Genomic DNA, 27360 nt, shown 5'->3' on the forward strand with positions numbered 1-27360 from the left:
GTGAAGGAAAATGCTGTCTCCAAAGATTTTAACTGCCAAACTGTATTACATCCCTGAGCAGAGCTTTCCAGAAACTTAACAGTCTTGCCCCAGTGGAAACAGAGGTTTGTTCTCCAAAGCACAACTTCACTACAGCTGCTCAGCAAATGCCACATGAAACTTTTAATGCAGGGGAAAACTAGGTAGTTTGCTCAGTTTGGTTCAGAAAAATGGCCACGGCATTTTTGCCCAATTGTTTCCCAAACAACCTCTCAGGGTGGGCAGCATCCCTCTGGGGCAGCCATCATCACAGTAGTGAAAGGGCTGAAAGACCAAAACAAATACCCTGGCAATGTTGCATTGTATTTTCTCTACACAACCTGGAAGGAGGTTGTAACGAGGTGGGGAATCTCTTCTCCCAGGAAACTGTTGATAGGACAAGACAAAATGGCCTCATTCTGCACCAGCAAAGGTTTGGGTTGGAGATGAGGAAAATTTTCTCTGCTCAAAGAGTGGTCAAGCACTGGAACAGGCTGCCCAGTGAGGTGGTGGAGTTGCCATCCCAGAAACTGTTCAAAAAGGGAGTAGATGTAGCACTTTGGGATATTTTTCAGTGGGCATTGTGATGTTTGGCCAAAGGTTGTACTTGATGTTCTTGAAGGTCTTTTCCAGCCTGGATGATTCTATGATTGAACAGAACTTTCAAAGGAGAGGGTGCTAACATCTACCCATCCCTCCCTGCCACATGCACACACCTGCATTCTAGAAAAATAACCCAAAACTAATCCTGTGTGCTTTCTTTGGTGGCCTTGGAGCATATATTTATGTTACCAGCAGATTTTAAGCTAGGTGATTTAAAGATACAATAACAAGGAAAGTCCTCGCCGTTTTCAAGCTGTAGATTTTATGATGTGCTGCAAATGAGAAAGCCAGGGCAGTTTTCTGACATATTTACTGAATAAAGTAAATCTCTGTAGGTCATACAGTAATTCTATAGCAATATCTGTCCCTGCCTGATGAACATCCTAGATTATTGGTACAATGAGAATTTTTATCACGTACTTCTGTTTGCAAGAGGTCAGACAAAATAATCATAATGTTCCTTTCTGGGTCTAAAATCTATTAATCTGTTTACTCATTTTCCTTTTATGTGTTGCTTCGTTTGAACAATGAGATGAGGGTGGCCAATTTCTCTTTCCTTTCAAACACCACATTGGCCAGGTTTGCCTTCTGGTTCTCATGCATTTTTCACAATGCAGAGGAAGTTTAAAGCCAAACAGAAAAGCCCTCCATTAAAAACAAAATACATTATAAAAATGGAAGTGTTTGTGTTAAAGAATTCCTTCATTAGAGAAATGTAATACTCAAAGGCAGAACTACTCAGGAATAGTCCCTTCAGTCTTTATCTCCCATCATACTTCAGCTTCATGCTGAGTTCTGTGCTGTTTCTGATTTACATTGTAGGAAACTGTGAATGTATAACTTCTGATCAATAAGCTGCTCACAATTTTAGGGTAGAGCTCATGCTTAACTTTTTATACTGTCTTGGGAGGCCTCCTGCTCCAGTTTCTGAAATCAGTCCTCTTTTTGTTCAGCATCCCTAATGCGCAAGTTTAAGCAGCATTAGTGAATCCCTAGGGATGTGTCTGCCTTCGCAGGGTGGTTCTTCTAACCCAGAGTGATGTATGGTGCTTTGGTGACCTGTCCAATGAAGAATGGATCATGACTTGAACTGCATGGAAGCATCAGGTGAACTTAACACCCTTCTGGAGGGAAAAGCCAACAAGCTCTGAATAGCTTTGCTAGAATCCTTCATGTAAATCCACCACTGATGAGTTCATCAATAAGACTCCTGATAAAAAGCAATTAAACTGTCAAGTGGTAAATGATCCAGAGCAATTCCAGCCTGTAGTACAAAAGAGGCAGAAAAGCATCAATGCTTTGCCAAATGGCAAAGAAGTCAAAGTGATATTTCAAAGGGTGTTACTTTTCAAGCTCCTAAAACAAGCAGAAAGGTTCCTTAGTGGAACCCAGTGGGGGATGCAGGGGTGAAGAAATGAGAGGATTTATCTGTATGCTCAGACAGTCCCACCAAGAGAAAGAAAGGGTAATATGAATACATTAATATGACTAACTTATTTTTAATTACATTGTTTATTTGTTCTTTTATTCATGTATTTATTCACCTGAAGGCTAACATATGTAGGCACATGCCCCACCAGGCAGCCCCACTGTGGTGGCAGTCTGGCAGGTATCTGGTACCGTGACCTGCAATGTGTGGTGCAGGTTTCACTCTGCTGGCAAAAACACCAGAAATTCAGAGAGATGGGCTCTTGTTTTCTGTTTATGAGTTTAGGGGCCTTAAATTACAAGGGAGTTACAGCTTGGTTCTCATTTTTCATCAAAGTACTTCTTTGAAGCTTTGCAAGTTCTGCTTTCCTGGTGGTGCTGCAGAGGAATCGGATGCTTTGGAAAGAGCTTGATAATGCCTTTACTCTTTACCTGCAGCATGGGCTGTTCTCTTTTTGTTTGCCAGTTTGGTTCTTTCCTGAAGAACTGGTGGTGAAATGGGTTAATGTAAAGGGAAGGAGTAATAGTAATCCTGATATGTGTCCTCATGTCTCTCAAGTTATATCTGTAAATTAGAAATTGCACAAATATGGAAACTGTAGCATCAAGGACTGACACCAATCCTTGAACAGAGCCTGAGTAATTACAAGGACACTGTTAGAGTGACCTCTCCTTTGCCTCTAATGAGCATTGCAAGGTCTTTCAGGGTCCTTTTTCAATGTCTGTGCAGGGTGTTCAGCCAACAGTACACACATTGAGATCCCAGCTAACAAGGTAGCTTGTCCGTGTACAAAACCACTAGTATTTTCAAAGTTGTTTGAAACCTGTCCTAAACTGAGCCACTCAGTATGGCAGCTTGTGCTAGAGGTTTAGATCTGCATTTAAACATCAAACTGGGAAGAAACAAGAAGCAAAACCCCCAGATCCTGTCAGGAAAATAAAAGATTATAAATATAAATATAGGAATTTATTGCAAACTCCATTACCAGGGTAGGTCTTCTGAAAGATTTGTATCATCTGCATGATTGATACATGAAGTCTCCTTAATGAAACACTAGATCTGGAAGCTTTTATCTCAGGAAACCCTGAGTGCAATCTGTGTTTCCCCAGTGGAATTGCAGATAACATCTCTTTTATCATATGGTCCTATTATCATATGATTGGGTTTTACTATCCCTGTTCAAACTGGGTGTTAATGGAATTACATCCTGGCCTGTACAAGCAACAGTGTGACCAGCAGGACCAGGGCAGTGAGCTCCCCCTGTACTGGGCACTGGTGAGGCCTCCCCTCAAATCCTATTTCCTTTCACCTCAAAGTTTGTTCTGGCCTTTTTCATGTGGCTAGTCAGTAATATGTACTAAAAGCATGTAGCCTTGGGTAAAAGATGTAGTAGGAGCTGAACTATTCATATTTATGGCTGGGTTTGGTTGCGGTTTTTTCATTCTAAACTAAATTATTCTTTTGGTCATTGTTTTGAAATTGTTTCCTGTTGCTGGAGGCAGGCAAGGCACATGCTGGGGTGTCCATGTGCCATGGGGACACTTGGCTCAGCTCCTTCTCCAAGTGCTGGGCTTTTCCCGTGCTGCTTGGAGAACCAGGGAAAAGCCACTTCTCGGTGGCTGGGCAAGGACCAAGGGTTGGAGCCACACACGTTCCCTCCAGGCAGTCCCAGCAGACACATCCCTACAGAAGAAGCAGTTGTGGCTGCTTTGCTGAGCTTTGCCCAGCTCTGAGTCCCTGGGCAGAGCTGTTGCTACTCTGGATCACAGTGTGACTCTTGAGCTGCTCCAGAGTTAAATGCTTTTCAAGTACCTGAACTTGGCTAGCTGTCCTTAGATTTTTTTCTTTGCTGGGAACCAAGATTGAAATCATCAGGGGAAAAGGGTTCCTTTTGCTGTTGTTTGTGTGTCCAGCTCTGTGAGCCAGTGCCAGCTGCAGGACAGGAGCAGTCCTCTAATTTTTACTAATGAGAAATCCCTCCTACTCTCTCTTTCTGGACAGAAAAGTCTGTCTTAAATTCCTTTAAAACAAAGACCTAATTCTGCTTTTACTGCCTGCAGTTTTAATTCTGCCTCAAAATTACCATAGAGAGGGCAAAGCTGGATGGTGCCATTAAAAAGAAAATAATTATTCCAGAGTATTAAAGACTGGAACAAATTGCAGTAACACTTTGTGAATGCCCAGGTCTGCTCAGAACAGATGCCAAGTCCCATCTCATCAGGGCAGAGGGGGTTGGGATCAGGACCAGCAAACAGACCACATCTCCACCATGAGTTTGGAGCTCAGATGGTCTCCCCCAGCTGCCTTTGCTGGTTTGCTCCTGTAACAGCCGTGACTTCTGTCAGCCCTTGGGCGCCGTGCAGGGAGCAGCATTCCCAATGACATTAGGCTCGAGCTAACCCCATCTCAGAGCAGAAAAGCCAGAAGGACATGGGCTCCATATGCAAAGTAGCCATGGCCTTGGGTGCTGAGTTGAAGAGTTTCCTAGGGAGGTGGACCTCAGCCAGGAGCCTTGCTCACAGCAGGGAGACTGGAGGTGAGCACAGATGTGTAATGCACCATAACACAGAGTCACCACCCTCATAAATAGGAGCACGAGACCCTGGCTCTCTGCATGTACCTGTCAACACTCTCAATAAGCAAGTGCCTGCAAATGTAAGGGCTGCTCCTCCTGAGTGCTTGGATTAAGCTCTGGTTTGCAGTGCATCATTTAAGAGGTTGCAAATATTTTCCATGTGTTGAAATGAAATTATAAACAGATTGAGCCCGGGTACAGTAGATCCACTGGACTAAATCTGACTAAGAAAAGCTTTCAGTTAAAGAATGGGGCTTAAGGGGGATGGGGAATGAGCTGGCATGGAGGGAAATCCTGTCAATTTAACAAAAAATATTTTGTGGAAATATACTCTCTGCAAAGATTGAAGGAGAGCTTCCCTGTGCAGGAAAGCAAATTGTAAATTGGTATCTACTAAAGCAGTCTGTTGCTTGAATGTAACAAAAGTAACTTTATGAAACTACAAAACAGCACACACTGCATTTTCATGGGAAATGTGCTGTATTCGGTGATATTAATTACTGTGTGGATCAATTTTCAGTGCAATTAATCCACAGGAAACAAAGGTACTGCAAGGGAAATATAAAAAGACAGTCAGCTAATAGGAGCCATATTCAATAAAATTGTATCTGTCTTCAGTGTTCTCCCGTGGCAGGGCACAGGATGGGCTGGGCAGTGGGTGTAGGGCCAAGAGGGGTTTGGAGCAACACTGTGTATTCACACATATGTATATAAAAATATGTATATGTGGGAAATACAACCCCTGTTTTGAGAAACTAGGAAAGAAGGGGGTTTAATTCAGGCTGCTGGTGGACTTCAGACCCAGGGTGAACTTCACCTTTCCTGCAGTTTCAATTTAGTGCCAGAATGTTAGTAAGCTGTTTGTTCTGTTTGCCTAGCACTTAATAGAAGGATTATCTGGTTTCTTTCTTTTTCTTCCAAGGTTGCTTTTTATTTTCTAAGCTGAATGTGTTCGTTTTTAGTGGTAGCATTCTCTCCCATTCAGGCTCCAAACTTCCCTAGGAAGTGACTTCATGTTATTATTCAAGTAGATTATTGCCTGGAGTGGCTGAATTACCTAGTGTTCGTGTAATGGCCAGCTCTCAGTCCATATGCATTTAATGACTGTAATCATTTGTTATTTTCCCTTTATTAGGTTTGTTTTTAAAGAAAGTTTTATTGTGCTATTTATGATATGCTAAGTGGTGCAACTTGCTGAAGAAACATATTGCATACATTTTATTTTTTAATAGGTTTTGCTTGCTAAAATGGAAATCTTTTATTTACCCTAGTAGGGCAGTTTTTTTGCTGACAGTTTTATTATTTCAATAGCTCAGACGTTTCTTTCCTCTTTTGTTTCCTCAGATACTCCTCCAGGGAGTTTTAATGTGCCATTCTTTATTTAAGATTGGGTTCAGAATGTGTTATTTCTAGCAAGGCAGGGAAAAAGTGCAAGACAGCAGACATTAAATAGTGGGATGTCAAGGTTTTATTTTCTTGCCTCTTTGAGTTGTGGAATCCTTTCCTCATTTGTGTCACCTGGTGATTAATTGCACTGATAATCTGTGTTCCTCATCAATAACTGTCTCCTACCAGTGCCAGGCAGAGGCTGTGCACTGCCTAAAGAGCTTGTGACTGCAAATAAATGAACATACATATGTGAGTAAAGGATGGACCTCTGAGAGCATTTTAAATTGTCAGAGGTGCAGGCTCCTTTAATAAACTAATGCTCTATAAGTAGTGGCTGCAACTCCTGAATGCAGTTCCCTCGCTAGTGGGGAAAGAATGGGACCATTTCTCTGGGGCAAACCCTAAGCCTTGGTCAGTGGAGTGAAAAGTGAACCTTAAGGGATCATAAAAGGTGGGAGCTTTACAGCCTGAGTGGGCCAGCATCAGCAGATGGAACTGCCTATGCAAAGCTCTTTAGGGTGGGACAGCATGGAAGGCAGGGTCTGCTCCCCTGGCTCTTGCTGGGGTATAATTATGATTCCCTCTGCAAGTGCTAGGGAGTCTTTGACCTCTCCCTGATGTGTGATGGATTTTATTTTTCCATTCTAGCCTGACCAGTCCTTGGAGAAAATCAAACTCAATTAATAGAACTATAAAATATACTGAATTAGAAGGGACCCATCAGGATCATTGAGTCCAGCTGGCCCTGCACAGGACACCCCAATCACACCCTGTGCCTGAGAGCATCGTCCAAATGATTTTGAACTCAGACTTAGTGCTGTGACCAGTTCCCTGGGGAGTTCCAATGCTGAGTGCTGTTCCAGTGCCCAACCACTCTCTGGAATAAGAAGTTTTTTCTGATACCTCCCCTGACTCAGCTTCAGTCCATTCCTTTGGGTCCTGTCAGTGGTCACCAGAGAAGAGACCAGTGCCTGCCCCTCCACTGCCCCTCATGAGGATGTTGAAGAGCACAATGAGGTCTCCCCTCAGCCTCCTCCAGGCTGACCAGACCAAGTGACCTCAGCCCCTATACAAACAGCTTCCCCCTCCAGACCCTTCACCATCCTCATGGCCCTCCCTGGGACAGTGCAGGAGCCCCAGGGCTGCAGGCAGATCTGCTCTGGCTGCCCGTGTCTAGTGCATGGCCTTGACCATCCTTTAATGACGCAGAAAGAGCATTACCAAGCACATCCTCACGCTTCTGCTTCCCTTTTTCCAGAGTGTCTGGCGGAGAGCTCTTTGACCGCATTGTCGAGAAGGGGTTCTACACGGAGAAGGACGCCAGCACCCTGATCCGGCAGGTCCTGGACGCTGTGTACTACCTGCACCGCATGGGCATTGTGCACAGGGACCTCAAGGTATGGCCACAGTGCTGCTCAGCCCCTGGGCAGGGCTGGTGAAGGCTGGGTAATGGTGTGAGGCTAACAAACACGCTGTTTCAGTAAGGTTTTACCCTAGCAGAGATGCTCCAGAGCCTTCCTGTGTTACTGGTTTTAATGAGGACTCTGCAATCGGGGCAGTTACAGCTGGAGTTTTGCACGTATGATGTGAGGAAAAGCCATTAAGATCCAAAATGTTATGCTAAGGCAGAAACCCCATCTCAGCTGTGGTGTGTTCACTGCTGTAAAGTATTTCACAGGTTTGCTGTCCTGTATTTACTTTTACTTAATAATAACTGGTAACAATAGTGGGGTAAAGTTGAGTGATTTCCTGTCAATTGGAACAGTGTTTTTGGAGACACTGTTAACAGCAAGGGTTCATCTAAGGACCATTGTGTGCCAGTGTGATATTTGGATGATTTTCCTTTCAGCTGCACCATATTGTCACATCTAAACCTCTCAGCTTTTCAGGTAAAAAAAACAAACCCTAAACATCATTGTTTCATTGTTTTCTTCCACTGTCTTAAACTGTCATTAAGACATACAGAAAGGCTTGGATTTGATAGGAATTTAGTGTTTCAAGTAATAAATTAGAAGAAGACACTAGAAAAAGATACAAATTTCAAAAGAAAACTCTGGGTTCAGTTCCTGAATTAGTTAATTCTGCCAAAATTTACTGCCAGAAATGAAGACTTCAGTGATGGAAATAGCACCTCTGGTTGTGTTCTGGAGGGATGCTCCAAATGGCAGTTTCCTTGGATGTTCAGGCAGAGTTTGTATTTTCCCCCTGTAAAGAGAGTGGAATTTGGCTACATGTTATGAGCCTTATATAAGCTTTATAAAAAGGCTTGATGAACATTAATGGAGTCAAGAGGCACTGCAGTCCAGTCCAGACAGTCCCAAATAATGGGTTTCCTGTAAGGAGGCACTGGTTAGGCTTCCATCTCCTACAGTCTCCACATCTTGCCCTTGGTTCCTGTTAATTTCCTGACTTTATGCTGAAGTACATAGAAATATTCTCATATTTATAAAAGCTCCACAGAATTCCAATATGGAAGTTCTGTATTTTAACACGAGCATCTTAGTCCCAAATTCAACTTTTAGGAAATAACTTCAGACTTCTTTCTGCCACCAGCATTTTTGGAGGGTGGTCCAAGACCTCCTAATTCAGATATTCCATTGTACAAGGTCTTGGTATTCTTTTCTTTATAATGTAAAGCAAGTTATACCTCTCATTTTAAAAAATAATCTTATTTTAAAGTTCCTGTAATAAAACATGGGATATGGTGACTTGGGAATTAAATTCATGTACAAATTACTTTCAGAGGTTATGTAAGGCCAAGCTGAATTTAGATCAAACCAACCTTCTCCAGTGGTATTTTGTAGCAGAGTAGCTCTTTTTCTCTCTTTTGTTTGCAGGTTTTTGTCAGTACCATACCAATTGTCAAAATGACTCATAAAATACAGTATATGAGGAACACCTGCTGTGAATTTCTGTTAGCAAAAACATACTATGATGAGAAAAACAGGGATATAATAAGGCTTTTTATGATCTCAAAATATCAAAATAAGTGTAAGGCTCAAAATGAAACTATAGGAAAGAATCCACTCTACAAAAATACAACCCATGAAACATCCATAACAATTATTTATTGTAATTATGAGTTTATTCAGATACCAAAATAATACTTGCTGTAGTTGGTAAAAGCAGGTCTGGGCTCCAAGTCTATGATCTAAGTAATGCAACAGCAGATTAGAAGTGATGGCAGCAGGTGATGTCCAGGGGAAGTTCAGGATGCACAAAAGGACTGAAAGGCTCAAGTAGCTCCACTCGGTACAGAGCCACCTTGTTAATGTTTTTTGAATTAACCAGCTTGAGGAAACAGTATTCTTTTAAGCAAGCTTGACCCTTAAATTTGTGGGTTTCTTGGCTTTACTAAATGTGAATATGTGGGAACATGAGGTGAGTTAGCAGAATTGGTTAGGAAATAACTGCTTTTCCCTTAATTCCAAGTCTACCAACCCCTCAGCAGATCATAAGGGCAGCAGTAAAAATTAGGAGTGACTCCAGCCTAGGACAGAACATGGCATGAAACTGCAGTCCCTAAAACACTATAAGGACTCATTAAAGCACTGGACTTGCAAGGTATCATGAGAAAGAAACATAAATGGTAAAACTTAAATTATTTTTAGGAAGCAAATTGTTTCTCTTTTTACCTCAGCCCTGCTGGCCCACAGCTGTGGCTGTGGCTTGCAGATCCTCTCGTGGCCATTGTGTCCCATGTTTCCACATGTCCCATGGGTAAAGCCATCGCTTGGTGCTGGGCATGGGGAGCCAGGAAATGCTTTAACCTCCCGAATGGGAACATCACCCTCCAGCACTCTCATCCCCCCTTTCCCCAGAGCAGATGGAGAAGCGAAGATGGATGTTGCTGCTGCTGAACTGCAGTTTCTCCTCCTCACAAATCCAAGCTTGGATGTGTCCCAGGGAGTCTGAGGATGTTGTGTGGCCGCAGCTGCTCCTCACCATTTCCTGGAGCACACAGCAGGCTGTGTCAGCATTTGTACCAGCTTTGGGCAAAAGACTCCACCAAGGCTATTTGGAAACTTTGGGCACCCATCACTTTTATAGGTGAAGACCCAAAGGTCCAGGACCCATTGCCACCAGGCTGAGTGCTGCAGGTGTGGACCCTTTCATGAGCCCAGATGTTGAGTAGGGGAAGAGCTGGGCTGTCCCAGCACCCAGCAAGAGCTTTGCTGTGCAGCAGCAGCACATTCAAAACACATGGCTGGAGCAGGACTGGCTGGAGCAGATGGAGGCTGGCTGGGCTCTCCAAACCGCCTGACTCTGGTATAAAAAGTCACAGGGCTTTGTGGAATGATCCTTGTTTTCTCTTGCCATAAACAAGTTGCTGTGCTTAGTGCTATAGCACATTTTCCCTTCAGCATTTTTTCCTAATCAGCTCTAGCTGAAATATCCTTGCTTCAAGTCTGTTAACTGTAAAGGCATTTCCTCTCTCAAAATAGTTTGTTTGCAGTGAAGTTACAAAAAATTCTCTAATATCTTCCGTTTCCCTTCTTTTTTTCAAATACTAAATACATTTTTTTAGTATACTATCTATATTTGCCATATTTCCCTGCTTTCAAATGAATCCTTCTGTTTCACCACTTGGAAGGGAAAACATGTCAGACGTATCTCACAAGTAAGGGATGAGCTTCAGGTCTTATTTGAAGTGTTAGAGGAGAAGTTTGTTATCCCAGAAAAGTTCCTTAAAGCTCAGGGTGTCAGAGTGTTCCATTTGTTACGATACAGGAGTTTGAAGAGGATCTCCATGAAGGTTTTAAGAGTAAAGTTTTACTCTTTAGGCTTAGGGCAACTGAATTATATTTCTTTATGAAGTGCAATGCATGGGTCAACAGGTGTTGTTACTGAATCCACATATTCAAAACTCACTGTGCTTATTCTCCCTTCTAGCCTGAGAACCTGCTTTACTACAGCCAGGATGAAGAGTCAAAAATCATGATCAGTGACTTTGGATTGTCGAAGATGGAGGGTAAAGGAGATGTGATGTCCACAGCCTGTGGAACTCCTGGCTATGTTGGTAAGAGGTTTGCTTATATTTTAGTGAAAATGAAATAATACTAATTTTCTGGTGCTGGTACGTGGTGCATATGAGATTTTGCAGATATTTGTTAGATTTTAATGTTTGTCTGTGCTTTGTCTTGTGTGCTCTTCCCCTTTGGGGTACAATCCTGCAATCCAGCTCTGGGTTTGTGGGATTCACTTTCAGGTTTTCAGCCCTTTGTGGAATGAGTGTTCTCAAACTGACACTGCTTTAGCTACACCAGGAGCATGTGAGGAATAGCCTCAAATGTATTTCTTCTGCAAGCACCTAGAAAACCAAGAAGCTTTACCTAATGAAATATATAATTTTAATCATAAGGAATAGCATTTGCCAGGTTCCTCTAATAGAAGACAGTAAAATGAAAGGGCAGCATTAATTCAAACATGTTCAGTAATCCACCTTTACAATCACATTAAGTTACTGACTCAGATGTCAAAATGCAAAAGCTTGTTTAGATTCTTAGGCCTTCCTGAACAGTGTCACATTTTTTTCTATCATTTATTCTGTGCTCTTCTGTCCATTGGGTAGTGATTGTACAAGGCTACCTATTACCAGTATGTTTACCAGCAGCCTTTAAAAACAGCTGAAGTAGCTGAAAGTGAGCATTAGATGGCAGGTGGTGATGAGGTCTGTTTGAGCAAACATTATTTGAAAGGCTCCCTGTGTGTATGAGACATCCAGCAAACCTGTGCCTCCTGCCACTCCAGGATCATCAGCTGAGCTGGGAAAACTAAACTCTGGGGTATCCATGAAATCCATGAAACTGACAGTGGATAGATTTGTCTCAGATCTTTCCAGCAGAAAAGACTGGATGTTTTCCACCTGTCAGAACCTCTTTTTTCTTTGCAGCTGCCACCTCACCTGTTTTAGTAGTTCTGATGATATCATGGTAAACAACTCAGATTAGGTGATTATGACACAGTGATACGGATTTGTCACAGGTACATTTTTCTGGGCATTATCTTCACACTGTGCAGACACACTCCATCCCAATAAAATTGAGAAAAGGAACAGATTTCTGTGCTTTCCTGTTGTGGAGCCATCATCCCATCACTGTTTTATTTTAAGACATGGGCCAGGATGCACTGTGAGTAGCAGTCTTGTTTAATCACACCAGACTGGAAATCTTCTTCCAGAGCAGTAGCAGGAATTGAGCTGAGACAGCTATTTTCATAACTTTTGCTGTCAGCTCTTCTGTCCTTATCAAGCATGTTTTATTTTGCTCTGAAATGGGCACTGACTAGAATGAGTCTCGAGACACAGGAGAGCTTAGATGATGTTTGCTGAAGTGCTGGTGAAAATGAGGGAGTGACTGCTTTGTCTCAAAGTGATCTCCTGCAGCCTCTCATCATTGTTATTTACATTGGGAAATTTGCTGTTTTGTAGAGGAAGCTCTTGGAGCCTGTGGCAGGAGCTGTAGTGCTTTGAGAGATGTTTGAGAGCTCTCATTACCCATGGTCTGGCCTCTGATGGCTGCACAAGTTCCTCTAGGCTTGCTGTTACCTTGCTGAACACAGGATTTACTCATCCTGGTTCAAGAGGTCATGACCACTTATTTCTGAAGTGCTGACAGGACTTTCCCCCCTCCTTCACAAAGAAAACAGCTTTAAATAATTATTTTTTTTTTCCTGCACAGGACTCACCTCCCTTTTCTACTGTACTCTTTTTAAAAAAGATAATAGGTTGCTCAGATAATGTTTTCCAAGCAGAGAATATTTTTGTTGCTGGTCCTGTGGTGATGCCCACAAATGGTCCTCCTTGAGTGTTACTCCTGATGTTGTGGTTGTCTGCAATTTGCTCACACCCAAAAGTTTTCATGTCTTCCTGTGTCACTCCTTGCAGCACCTGCCAACTGCCCTCAAATCAGTGGAGGAGTCATTCCTCCTAATGGCACAGCAGGAATAAAAGTCCTCAGCCTGGCATGGGTAGGCAAATGCCACAGTCCCAACCTATGAAGTGCCCTGTCTGCTACCTCTTTTTGTGTTTTGCTTTTTCTTTCCCACAAATTTTACCTCAGGTTAAGTAATACTCAGAGATCCATCACTTAAAACTCATTTCCTGGTGCTTTTCTACAGAGATAGATAGAACACCCTATTTTCTAAGATCTTACTAGAATTGATTATTTTTATCAGTTTCCCCACTTTGCTTTTAAATTGCTGGAAGAGATTTAGGCACATATCACATGTCAAAGGCACTCAGGGCTCTGTTAAGAAGTCATTGGATCTGTTACTATTTATACTTTATCTCCAGAAATGGGTCCAGTCAGATCCCACTTTGCAAAGTGCTGGACAAGCTTCTGACTCAGAAGCAGACCTGATCTTAACTCATGTCTGCTGCCCAAGTATTTGCAAGGATGCAACCCCCCTGTCATTTCTGTCTAATTTCCCTGATCAGGATATAATTTCACCTCCTAGTGCTTCATTTTTTGTCTCAATTTTTCTTATTTTCATCTGCAAAGAACAATAGTATCCATGACACTGTTTACGTGGTCTGGAAATTTATTGAATAAGGAAGGGTATAATTATAATTAAACTCCTTAACAAATATCAGTTTTCTTTCTGAAAATCAAAATATTACTTCTCAAGTTAGACTGTATCTAAACTGTGCATGACCAGTAGTGCATTAGCACTTCAGCTGTTAAAGCTCTGCCTTACAGATTAAATTACTGTCAAGAGTTCTGAGTTAATATTTTTTCAGGAATTTTCTCAGAGATTTTGGACTTGTGATGAAAAGCTGATGGTTAAAATAATTTAATCCAATTATCTGAGACACTTTTCTTAAGAGGCCAGTCAAAATATTTGCTTACTGAAAAGGGGATCTGACAATACAACCTCTTTAAGAAGGTCTTGGCATTTTCTTATCTGCTTAGCGTTCTTATCCCCATTTCTTATGGAAAGAGTCTGGGTGGTGAGCTGGGACTAGACACACAACTTTTAGATGTCACCTGAATTGTGATAGGTGAAAGGTGAGGCAGCTTGTGTGGCTCATTTCCCTGCAAATTAGTGTGAGGACTGACCTGCATGGGTCTGAACCCACTGTCTAATGTGGAGAAGAAAACCCTGAATGATGTGTGTGATTACAGGCAGGATCCCAATAAGCCATTACTGATTTATAATTTTAAACATCATGAATTTGGTCTGACCCAAAACAGCTCTTGACCTTATATAATAACTCAGTTTTGATGTAGGAGCTGTTCAAACCTGCCTGAAAATGAGCCATCCCTGAGGTGTGTGAAGCTGGGCACATTCCAGGAGGTGACTCCAGACATTCAGCAAATTATTCTAAAGAGATTTTGGATGTTTGGGAACTGGGTCTCACTGAGTGACTTTCGGTGAGAGGTGATCCCTCAAAAGCTTTTGTTATTTCTGCAGATGGAACTCAGATTTTTGAGACGCTTTAAAATTCAGGAAAAAAATGTTAGAAAGCCTTTTTGCTTTCTGCAGTGGTAATCTTCTCTCCTTTTGCAGAAACACTGAATTATGAGCTGTGTTTGTGGCTGACTAATATCTTAATCCTACTGAGATTTAAAATTCTTGCTCTGAGTCCCAATCCCTCTTCAAGTAAAACTTTCTTGTACTTCCCTGTCATACAGATTGGGCTGGATCCTGGATATGTGGCTGGTCCCTGTACACCCCACCTCACTCACTGTTTTAATTTTCTGTAGTGCTTTTATGAAAGTTTTCACAACTTTCATCTCTGCTCTGCCAAAAATGTAGTAGTTCCAGATCTCACCAAAGCCATGTGTTACTCTTAGCCCTGTGCAAGACCACAGCATTTAAGTAAGCAATAGATTTCCATGCTGAATTTTGACCTATTTGATATCCTTTGATTCAAAGGTTGGAAAATATTCAATAAGCTTTCAGAATATGTTTATTAGCAGTAAGCTACCTCAGGAGATTTTAGGCAGTATCATGAGTAATCAAGTAAAAATAAAGCAGGGGAATCACTCTGAACAGGGTTTGCTCAGGCAGAAGCATGTGACAGGCAATTTCTCAGCTCTGTTGCTGAATCCTGACAGAGTTGTGTTACCCTCTGCTAAACATAAACTGCATTATTACCCATGGCATATAATTAAATCTGACTCAGCAACATTAAATAAGAACAGGAGCACAGAAAGTCAGCAATACAGCACTGAAAACCGTGCTCTTCTTCAGCATCAGCCTCAAACTTCAAATTCTTGGCCAACCAGAACAAGACGAACACTGGAGGAATGTTTAAAAAAATGGGAAAGAAGTTGTTTTCACCCCAGGAGTCAGTGGAAGAAGGACTCTGGTCTTGTGGTGAGGCTGCTTCATGTGCAGCTCAGCCTGTTTGCTCTGTGAGGAGGGTACTTCGTAGATTTTGACTTTAGGAAAGAGGCTGGGTTGGCCCTTCGTGTGCAGTACATACTGTTATGAGGAACAGGCACCCTCATGATTTGTACAGTGTGATCAACAGGCTTAAATTGCCAGAGCAATCCCCATCACCTGAGCTCTTTGCAGGAACATGGCACGCTGTTTTTGGCACCCAGCAGCTGCATTTTTAGGGAGCTTATTGTCATAGCTGTGCTTTCTGAGGGTAATGGCATAATGTTCTGAAAGAGTTCCAAACGGTCTGGTCTGTACTTTTTCTTAAAACCTCCATTTGAAACAAGCCTTTGGATTTTTTCTCTTATTAAAAGCAAAACATAACCAAAAAAAACCTATCTGTAAGACAGCAGGGTCATCTGGCCTAGGAACATATATCTTCATGCACCTGAAGGTGGAATGAGCCTCCAACTTGTACCCAGCACTGTGGTAATGCTGATTTGGTCTGAAACACCTACCTGGATGTGAAGGAAGGGTCTGGGTTTATTCCACTGATTTCCCTGTCTGGATGACCACTGTATATGATTTGAGCCCAGGGTGACTCCCTGGGGATGTGTGAACATGGAAGCCTTTGCTCAGCTGGCATCTCCCCACTGTCAGAAATGGGAGATTTGGCTTTCCCCTTCTCCTTTCTTGCTGTTTTGTCTCCCCAGCTGTCTGTGTTGATCCTTTAATGCTGTCAGCTCCTGGATTTTTTTCGTTGTGTCTCCTGCTTTTGCCTCTTGGCACCGATCTGCCATCATTCCTGAGAGCTTCTCTGACTTGTTTTTCAGCTCATTAAATATTTCCGTCTTTTCCGTATATCAGAGCCAGATGATGCTGAGCTATGTCCTCCTGTTCCTGCTGCATGTCTGCTTATTGCAACCAAAAAAAAAACCCAAAAGCAGCCATTTGGACTTAAAAGAAGTATTTAAACCTCCTACCTTTCTTCACTAATGCTTACCCTGTATTGTTCTTACCTGTTTCAGAGCTATCAGTGCTGCTCACTCCTTTAAAACAGAGATGCCCAAGCACAGCTTTGATGTTTTAAGAGGGAAAATCTTTATATAGTTCACATCCCCTCATCTCAGAATTGTTTTCTGTTATGTTAATGTGGCATATCTGTATAATGTCAGAAGCTCACTGGTGCACAGCAGCTATTTGCATAATATTTTCTTTAGGAGCTATGAGATGTGTAATGTTTACCAGTCTCGAAAGTTATGTAAACAGATGCAGACAGCCAAAGGTAGAAGAGAATATGAATAAAATCCTGGAAATTTAGAAGAACTGGAGAGTTGGAAGGCATCTAAGCACATAAAGACAGGCAAACATTAACTCCCTTCTTCCTCATATTTTGTCACAAATTTCAATTACAAAGGATGTAACAAAACAAAAAGTCTCATTTCTTACACCGTGGTCCCAATTTCTAATTCACATACATTCTTCTTGTTCCATACCTTGCTGGCAGTATTGACCTTGGTTTTGTTGGCTTGTCTGGATTAAGAAGGTAAGTCTTTGAAGAGTCCTACCTGTACAACAGAGAATAGGTAGCAACTAAATGTGGGGCTCAAGTTTGAGTACATCTCTGTGCTTCACAATTTTTTTGCCCTTCTTCAAGTAGCTAAGTGTTTTGGTGTTGCTGAGACTCCTAGCAGAGGAAGGTGTGACTCCCAAGAAATATTTTTGTTGGGACTTGTCACTTCATTACTTTTTTTCCCAGCATTTGAATTCGAAATTACTCAAAGGAAATACTATACTTTTTAAAACCCAGCATGGCAAGTTTGCTTTAGGAATGCCACAGTCAGTGATTTCTTGCATTATTGTGAATGTTTTGCTTTGAAAAGGCAAAAGCTTCTTTACATGAAAAAGATTAGGGTCACAGGGTTTTAAAATTTCAGTTTAAGCATTTGCACTGCAAGGTCCCAACAGGGAAAACATAATACTTCAGGATGCCAAACAAAAAATACATCTTTTTAAGTCTCAGTAGTATAAGATAGTAAAACAGATCCACAAAGAGTTTTGATAAATTCCCAGGCTCTTGCTTCTAGCAAAATTCAGGCTATGGTGGCTGTATAGAGGCAGGAGGCTTGGTTCCTTTGTGCACATATCCAGTTCCTGCTGCTTTTCATTTCTCCCTCTGAGGTGTCTGTGTTCCCAGAGGCAGAAGGACAAATGACTCCCTCTGACTCTGACATCCAGCAGGCCTTGGAAGGCAGCTGCTGAAAGAAGTGGTGACTGCTCTCCTTCCTCTCCTGCAGATGTAGCTTATCTCCTCCCTGGCTCGCTGCCCTTCCTGAGCTGCCTCTGGAACTCCCTGTCCAGCAGCACGAAGTGGTGGAGCTGCGATGCTGTCAGGGAGAATGTGCATCTCTGCACCCATGCAAAGCTTGGCCTCATTTTCCTCCTAAACAGGGAGGTGATGGCCCTCTGCCTCTCATGCATTTTTCTGTGCTTTGTTTTGTTTTCTGTGCCTGGAGACAAAAAAAATGTGAATTTACTCTACTTTAGGAGTCATCCATTCTCATGAGAATATGACCTTCAAAAAACTCAGGACACATTTGCAAACACAAGGGCTCTATGTGGAGAGCAAAACAAGGTCTTGGGGGTCTTCAAGTTACCTTTTGACCATATTCAAATGTCTTTTCTTAAAACATGCGCTTGTTTTGGTTTTTATTTTCAGCTCCTGAAGTGCTGGCCCAGAAGCCCTACAGCAAAGCCGTGGATTGCTGGTCCATCGGGGTCATCGCCTACATCCTGTGAGTACCTCTCCAGTTTCCAATGCTGGCAGCTTTGGGACCTGCAGCTTGCTCTCCCATCATGGAGTTACCATCTTAGCCTGGGGCAGAATAACTAATTCCTGGCACTTGGACACCTCCAGGGTACATTTAGGTACCCTAAAGGCTGAAATCTGAGCAAAAGTGGTAGGAAATGGACCAATACCCTTCAGCTGTCAAAATCTTTGCTCCCACCAGAACTATCCTGTGTTCAGCAGTGTGGGTTTGTCCAGGTTGTGACATTATTGAAGTTCTTGTTGTTCCCTGCTCAGACTGGCTTTGAGAAGAAAGAAATCTGGCTGTGTCCACTGAGCTGCCACAGAGACAAATGTCTTTACTTGACAACATTACCACTGCTTAATTTTTTTTTTTACTTTTCCTTTTTACACAACTGTCACAGTTATACAAGACTGAAGGAAAAAGCAGCTCCAATGAGGCACAGCATTAAAGCATTCCTACTTTGTTCTCCTTTTCCTTATGCAGACATTTCATGGCTTGTCAACATGAATAACTTTTTGATGGTGCTGTAGAACTATTTTTGCCAGGACAAACCTCATTGCTGTGCTATCCACTTTGTGCAATGTTCATTCTTTACATTTGCATTAGATTTGCATAACTTATACACTACCCAAAACAGGAAGGTTTTGTATTAAATAGTATAGGAAGGCAGCTTTGTTTAGTGTGTGTTTATTTATTTAAACCAAAATCCTGCCTGAAAACATTAGTTTTATAGCTGACTTTTTTGAAAACTTGTTGAGTACAGAACTTACATGGGAATAGATTTCTTTTGGAGCAGCCATCAATAGCAGGATGCAAAAAGCTTTTGCTACACAAAGCAAAAATCAACAGTCCTAATTCTGACTTTGTTTCAAAGCCCAGCAAGACCTGCTACAGCAGTGAGGAAGAGACAGACATGCCAAAACACCTTGGAGGCTGCTTCACAAACCATTCCTTAGTGCTATTTTAGATGAGGATGGTGCTGACTCAAAGTTACCTTTTTTCCCAAACAAATCTGATATGGAAGTCCTAGGGGTTGGGATTTCTGACATTGTCAGTCCTTGCCAGCCATGGCAGGACACAGTTGGAATCTTTTCTGATGCTCTTTCAGCACTTTGCTGAGTACCAGCTTCAGAGAGTGGGAAAAGGAGGATGCAGGCAGGAGATAGCACCAGTCTGCCTCACATCCAGGCTCAGCCACTGCCTGGCTTCACTTTATTGCCAAATATCCACTACGAAAAAATGTGTCCATCTGGCAGCCCATGGGTGGGCTGTGAACTGTTGCATCTGGCTGCCTGGAGATAGCTGCTTTCCTCCAGGTTGTCAGTCCCATGTGTCAATGGCTCATGCACCAAAGGTCTTTTGTGCTGGCAGACCTGTGGTCTTATTTCACTGAGGGATAGGAGTGGGGCAGTGCTAAGCAATGTGTCCTCCACACCCAGTTTATGAACACTTCATCAACAGGTGGAAGACTTTAATCACCTCCATAATCTTTTCCCCTTCCTAAGCAAGGCTGCTCTTTCTGCAAGGTTCAGCTCTTGTTTCCTGCTCTGTTTTCCAAATCAATATATCCTCATCTTGTCGAGCCCGGCATGCACACTCCTCAAATTTAAATTCCCTATTCGCTATACAGGGAATTCCCAACCCAGAAGGCTTAAATCATCTCGCTAAGAATTAGCCTCTATGAATTCCTGTTTGCAGGACAAGGAAACCTTTTCAGAGTTTCTGTGCTTCAGGTAATAAGGTCTTGATTTGTATTTTGTACAGCCCAAATAAGCAGCAATAAAGCATTGCTGTAGAAGGAGCCTGTTAATGTCTTTGCCAGACTGTTACAGCTTGGGTGGGATTGGGTCTGAGACCAAACCAGTTATTTCAATGTGCAAGCCACATCCTTCAGCTCCTGTAGCAGTCAGCAGGACTCCAGGGCTCCCTTTTGTTAGCATCAGGGGCTCTGTGCACTCCAGCTTCTCCAGAGGCACTGGGCACCTCAGCCCAGCCTGAGTGGATGCAAGCAGACATTTCACCAGGGTGGGCTGTTCAGTTACCTAAACTTGCACATCTAGTGCCATGCTGGGGGGTCCAGGGCAGCCACGTGGATTTGGAAAATATAATACATTGAAGAGACTTCCTTCTGGAGAGGCAGATGGATCCAAGCTGGAGACCATGGACCATGTCAAACAGCACCAGATGCTCATGCTGAGGTGCCTGGATCACACCCTGCTCCCTGCTCAGAGCACTGCTTTCACAGTGTGAATTCATCTGCTCTGTGGTACATTTATGTCACTCTCCAGCCTCCCTTGACTCCATCTCTGCTAAGTGCAATGTGATCTCAGAATCCCATGTGTCCTTGTCTTGGTCTGGATCTCATCCTTGCTTCCAGGAATAGCCAGAAGTTGCAGATGTGGTCCCTTAAGAAAGAGAGAGGAGGAGGGTCCTTTCCTAATCTGGAGGGAATTAGCCCTGGTGGGGTGTCTGATACCACCAGTGATGGGTTTGGCACGTGGGTTTGTGGTCTCAGCAGTGCCACACCACCAGAGGTAGCAGTGCCAGCGGGGGCTCCCAGTGGGACGTGGCACTGAGATGCCACAAGACCAGCAGCACAAGGACCTGGTGAAATGCTGGGAGTTAAAGCTGCCCTAAGCAGGAGTTACTAGCTCCAATATGTAGCTGTACCCATTTGGATATGCCATTTCCAGCTCCACAATCAGCACAGCTGGAGCTACCTGCACATGCCTAAACCAGTTGGAGATGCATTTTTGCATAAGGCAATCCAAGCACAATGTCTTGCCTGACCTCCTCAGCTCTCCTGCAGATCCTCACTGCCACTCTGGGCAGACTGTCATCATTTAAGATGGAAACTCAAAGGAAACCCACACAGAAGCCAGGCATAAATTAAAGATGCTTTGAGCTAATATTACTGCGAGTGGTTTGAGTGCCTCCAGACCCAAGCTCAGTCTCACTTGAGAGCCCTCAGTTTATGACACTGGAAGAACAAACTGTTTCTGTGGCACTGATGCTGTAGAGAAATATTTGTTTCCATGATATTCAAGGATGTCTTGGGAAAGAATACCTTTGTTTTAGTGCCAGTCTCTAATGCTTCTCATTAATGACAGCCAGATTGCAGAGGCCGCACCAGAGGAGTTTTTATCAAAACCTGTTTTGCATGAGAAGTCATTATTCACAAAAACTAATTTTAGAGCCTGAAATTTCCTGTTATTCCAGTTGCAGTATTTCTCAATTTGAAACAGCCTCACTGTTGAGCTTGGCCTCCTACTTATCACAAGGTAGTTTTGATAATGTGTCCAGCTTAAAAATATAAAGCATAAGAAGAGCAAGAGATTTCACTGGATTCCCAGCAGTTGGTTTTGGGACCTTTCTGGGTCAGATAAGGGATTATAAAAGATTGGGGAACTAAAATACTGATCACATGCATACCTTATATAGAGAAGATTAGGTTAATTTATGCAAAAAATAGAAAATCATGTTTTGAAGCTGGAAAATAACCTGGGGACAGAGAATGCTCTGCATCAGGCTCTGGTTATTCATAGTCTTCTGCAATAGGTCAAACACATTTTGCCTTGAATTTTCTTCTGTTTCTATTCACTGTTTGGACAGAGAGTTACTGGTTTGTTGTTGTCTGTAAACAATTACCTATCTGGAGATAAATCTTGGATCATACTTTCACACTTTGCTGCTGAGCTGCTTTTGATTTTCAAGTAGATGTGCATGAATCATCAGTGATGTTTGTAGAGAAGGATTAACCAGGGACAGTGCAAAGTATATTATGCCAAAAGGAGTTTCCACCATCACCCTAGGAGCCATCCATTGGGAAAAAGTGGTCAGTCATCTTGCCTGCTTGGCATCACACACAAGCCTAAGCAAAAAAGTGAGGAATAACTTACTTGTTTGGCACGGGAAGGAGAAACAGTGGTGGCAGAGGACACAGGCGAGCGTTTTGGATTGCTCAGGAAAACTCAGCTAATATTGGGAAAACAAACCCAAATAATCATTCCTCATTGCTTCTCAATTTGTCTGTGATTCCCTATGCCCATATTCCTTGTCCACAGCTTTGGGGGGGCACCAGTGTCAGCCAATATGAAGGACTGTTCCCAAAATATACGGAAGTACGTGTGTTTATCCCTATAAATAGCACTTGGATGACTTCCCACCTCATACATCTCAGGTCTTTGAGCACTTATTGAATTCTTTGTTCTAATCTAACTGTAAAATTGTTTTTAAAACTAACCCTGGGGGCTCTTGTGTCACAAACTGGACACTGACCACGTGAATGAGTTATTTAGCCTTCAGTATCATCCCCAATATGTAATGGGAGCTTGCAGGGGTTTGCTTTTTCTGCCTGGTGAGGACAAGATGTTCCTGCTATTCCTCTTGCGCTCTCAGGATCACTTTTAGAAATGACTTCTGGCAATATCTTTCTCTTGTGCATCCACCTGTGTTTTTCTTATCTGCATCCCATTATTTTTAAGGCAAGACTGGGAATAGGAGTTTAGGGGGAAATCTGTTGCTTATGTGATAAGGTTGCTAAATAATTCTGAAAACCTTTTATTTGGTGAAACTGCAATAAAATGATGACAACTAATAGCTGCCTGAAACTCCCCCAGGACAGTGCAGGATTTTTTCACATCGAAGACAGAGGGGTTATTTTTGCATTTCTGCATATCTAAAGAAAAGCAGCAGAACATCTGATAGTGAGGTCATTTTTTTCACACAGAAATGTCCCAGCAGATGGAAATGAAGTTGGTGGGATTTTGATTCTGTAAGAATTAACAAAAATCTCATTATGGACTTTGGAAAGTGGCCCAGTTGCTGGAAGTCCAGCAAGATTTCCTCCAGCCATTAATTGCAAGATAGGCTGATGTGCTGGGGCTTTCCCATCCTTTCTGCAAAGCCAATAATGTTAAACCTTAAGGAACATTAAAACTTCCATGTCTTCCTAAGCTCTGTTTTTAAGGGAAAGGACATCAAGGCTGTACATAAAATACAGGGACCTTTGTTTTGGCTCTCAACCCATCCGTGTGCCAGGGTGCACCAATGTTGCCTCCCCACATGCCACCTCTTCTGACCTACAGGGCTTGCTCCCTTCTCATGTGCTTTCTGGTGTAGGTCCTCATTAATTTGCCTCCCAGAGGAATGTCCTTGAATCCCTCTGTGCAGGAGGTTCTTCCTATCCCTGGCCAAGCCAGGATCAGCCCTTGTCCTGTGCTCATTCAGCTCTCAGGCAAGGGGATGATTTGGGGGCATCTCCCAGTTCATGACCTGTAGTAGCAACTAACGCTTCTCAACCTCTTCCTAACAAGGGAAAAGCTGTGCCAAAAGAGGCTGTTTTCTGCCCTGTGCCCAGCTCCTGGCAGTTCTGATGCCCTCCTGCACGACCCTGTCTTTCCTTGTGCATCAGCAGTGGCTGCAGTGACCTCCTGGACACTGAGGCTGATTCCCCAGATGTGCAGATACTCAAGCCATGCAGAGGAGATGGATTGAAAGGCTCTGGAGGGGCTCTTGTTGGGACTCATGTCTCTGTGCTCCCCCCTTGCAGGGTTGTTGCCCTCCAGCTCTGTTCTGCTCAGCAGTTTGCTCCTACCTTTTGCTGCCACAAGTGTGTATAAATCACAGCAGTCCTAACTTGTGCTCTTGTACCTTTGCCAAGGTAATTAGTACAGTGCACATTTGAAGAGAGTTATTTCTCTCTCCAGAGCAGCCTGCCAGTGCCTCAGCATGCACAGTGCTGTCTGCTCGCCTTAAAATGCTTTATTGGAGCACTTTGGGCTTGTCTAAGGAAAGTGCTGAGGAAGGCAAAAAATTAATGAAGGGCTGTCAGGCTTCTTACATGCAGCCCCCTGAGTCTCACAGGGAAGAGGGGACAGAGGAATGCCTTCAAGTGTTTTTTGTTTGTTTGTTTGTTTGTTTGTTGGGGGTTTTTTTCCTTTTTTTTTTTTACTCCAGCCTGTGCATCTCTACACCAGTGCTCATCCTACCAGTTGCAGTGCTGGTGCTGTCAGCTCCATCATTTCCCCTCAGTGAAGCACCCAAAATTTTGAGGGTTGTGCCAAAAGAGGAGGAAGGTGAAAATCAGTTTGTGCCCATCCCAACCCAAGAGTGAGGGATGTGAGCACTGATAATTAAAGCAAAACAAGTAATTTATAAGCTCTTCACAAATACCTGTGGAGCTGGACTCTGATTGCAGATCCAGTTTCTTCATTAAGCTATCAGATGTTTTTCCTCTGTTGTCTGTGTGGCTTTTTGGCATTTTTAAGCATTTTTAAGGACCCTTCTCATACACCACCTGCACCCCAGGGTTTCAAACATGAGCACCCAGCCCCACACACAAGGACATGCCCATTCAGGAGGTGCACAGTCCTGCTCTGGACATACACACTTGTCTGGCATGAGGTTATCTTACTGGTCTTGATAATGGCAGTCACCCAGTGGGACACAAATGAGGACTGGCTCATCTGCTCTCTGAAATAAAGAGAGAGATTTCTGGTTCAGTTGAACCCCAGAGGGTCCATTATCATGCTGCAAATTTCAGTAGAGTTCTCCCAGGTCAGTGTGGATGTGACGCAGATCAACATCTCACTCAGTATTTAAATTATTTATCAAGCACACTGGCTCTTCAGAGCTAACAAAACATTGCTCCTTTCACCCTCAAGTGTTGAGTTGGTTCAAATAACCTCCAGGGCAGCCGGCTGGCTTTGGTTATAAATAACTCAAGTATTTAATTTCTTGCAGTTTCCCCCCTTGCTCTGTTTTTGCTTCTAAGCTAGATCTACAGTCTGTTTGTAATAGCTGGCTCTGCAATTAAATGCTTTATTGAGGTTGATTGACTCAGAGTTATAAAAAACTGTAGGAAAAATATAATTTCAAAGTATGTGAAAGAATGATTTACACCATAGACCAACAATAAGAGGGAAAAAATGTATCATCTCTACAGAGAGGCAGGAAGGTCTGTTTAACTGTGAACAGGATGGGTTTGCTAAAACCTAGGGCCAGCCTCAGAGGTAAATCTGGCACTTTGCAACATTGGTGTTATAGGGTTGTTTCTGCTGGCATGTCTGTGCAGAGTGGGACAGAATACTGCCTGCAGCACCAGCTGGGTGTGAGGGATCTCTGACACACGAGTTTTATCACTGCACTTGCTTAATGCAGTGCTAGATGTGCTTTTCCCACATCCAGCCCTGCCTCAGCATCATGGTTGTCCTGCTCTGCAGCACTGGGAGGGTGCACCCTGAATGTGTTAGCTCAAACCAGGCAAATAATGCCTTCCATGTCCTGCTTGTCCTGGGGCTAGGTTTTCTGAGAAGTCTGACTATAAACACTGAAAACCAGGACAGGACTGTTGTTAGCCTCAGGCAAGGCAGGCAATTGGATGTGGTCAGCAAAATCACTTGCAGGAGAGAGAAAGGGAGAGGCTCTCCCTGTGTCTGCAGCAGGTCCATGTGCAGCCCTTGCAAGCTCTGCTACAGAGGTGGATGGGCTCCTGGGCATCCTCCTCACTGTGCCTGGGGACACAGAGCCCAGAACATCCTACAGATGAATTATACCCTCTGCCTGAAAGCTCTGCAGGGCTTCTTGTCCTGCTTTGCACCAGGTCTTCTGGATGTGCTGAGGGATTAGAGGGATGGATGCTCTGTGGTGTCGGGTTTAGCTCATGAGATCTCCTCTTAGCACTTGTACAGGAGATCATGGCAGGGGTCATGCAGGGTCAGGCAGGGGTCATGTCTGTGTAATAAAACTATTCCTCTGGTTAAGCACTCAAAAGCATGCAGAGAAAGGCCAGGATATCTGCATGAGTCAGCATGGGATCAACAGCACCAGATTTTCAGGTAGAATTCCACTTTGTTCAGGACAGTGTCAATCTTCAGAAACAGGTTTACATGTCCCTGAAGAAAGTTCTCTCATGGTAGCACTTGCCTGCTTGAAAACTTACTGGGGCAAGCCTTAAGTGAGAGTTTCTTCTTCTCCCTCCCTCCTCCTTACCTTATGGACAGAGAAGTCACCTCTCTCTTTTCCTGCTCTCCCTTAGGCTCTGTGGTTATCCCCCTTTCTATGATGAAAATGACTCCAAACTCTTTGAGCAGATCCTTAAGGCAGAATATGAGTTTGACTCTCCATACTGGGATGACATCTCCGAGTCTGGTAAGTAGCTACTGCTCTTTAAATTGCAACAACCACACATGCACGTGTGCCTATTGCATGCATCCCCCCTGGGGCATGAAAATACAGCCTCCATCATGTGCAGAGATCCTTTTAACTGAACACCAGTGGGACTGTGCATTTCTTTTGGCTCAAATAGTCATGGGAGTTTGTTTCTGCAGGAGACAAATTAGGTACTATTCTGTCCAGCCACACACAAAGCACTAAAACATAGCTCAAACAGCAGATTAAAGACAGCAGAAGACTGTTCCAAGAAGAAAAAAGCAGCTTAATTTCTTCATTGTATCCAAATGAAAAGCAGATTGTTAATGTGTCATTAATAATCAGCAGCAAACAAGTTTGGCACTCTTGCTGACACTTCACTGCAGCTCCAAAGCAAGTCCTCAGTCTGTGCAGCAAAAAAACCCAAGAAATTAATGGCTTTCAAATGAGGCAGGTGAGGAAACTGGAAGGACTGTCCATGTGTGTGGATGTTCCCCACCCAGTGCAGGAGACTTTTAACCCATAGTACCCACCTGGCCCAGTCAGCCTGGCAGAGGGGCAGGTACACCAAATGTGCTACAGGCAGATGTTCCTAAGGGCTTCTGGCTCCAGTGTGGGTCTGTGTCTAGGGGTGACAGCAGGGGACATTCAGCCTTGCACCTTCATGTGTCCCTGACATACTGTGCAGTTTCCACCCAAGCTCAGTGTCCCTGCTCTGTCCAACCCAGGAAAACATCTGCTATTTCATGCAGAAGGAGAAATTAATTCTATGAATATTCCATCATGTAAAAATATCCCTAGAAATGCAGTTTACTGATTTATTAGTGCTACTGATTGAGGCAAGGGAGATAAAAATTGAGTGTTTTTATTACAATGATGATTATATATTCTCTTATCTCCATGAAGAGCAACATTTTATGCTGCTTACATCTGCAGTCCAGATATCATTGTGATGGATTGCTCAAAAATATATGTGATGAGAAGTTTTTTTAAACTAATAAGGATTTTCAGAGAAAATATGAAGGTCTGTTGGCAGACCCTTCTGCCTTGTG

General features: G+C 43.1%; 1 protein-coding gene across 2 annotated transcripts in view; it reads left to right on the top strand.

The window, feature by feature from the left end:
- CAMK1D (calcium/calmodulin dependent protein kinase ID) overlaps window positions 1-27360 on the top strand; it is a 209318-nt gene that overhangs the window by 160656 nt on the left and 21302 nt on the right. For both annotated transcript variants that reach the window (XM_086886523.1, XM_086886521.1), the window contains exons 4-7: window positions 7273-7411; window positions 10908-11034; window positions 18064-18139; window positions 26196-26308. In XM_086886523.1, the coding sequence (XP_086742649.1) occupies window positions 7273-7411; window positions 10908-11034; window positions 18064-18139; window positions 26196-26308 (455 nt within the window). The remainder of the gene's footprint in view (window positions 1-7272; window positions 7412-10907; window positions 11035-18063; window positions 18140-26195; window positions 26309-27360) is intronic.

The sequence above is a fragment of the Cyanistes caeruleus genome, chromosome 4, assembly GCF_971803275.1.
Source record: "Cyanistes caeruleus chromosome 4, bCyaCae1.hap1.1, whole genome shotgun sequence".
NCBI lineage: Eukaryota > Metazoa > Chordata > Aves > Passeriformes > Paridae > Cyanistes > Cyanistes caeruleus.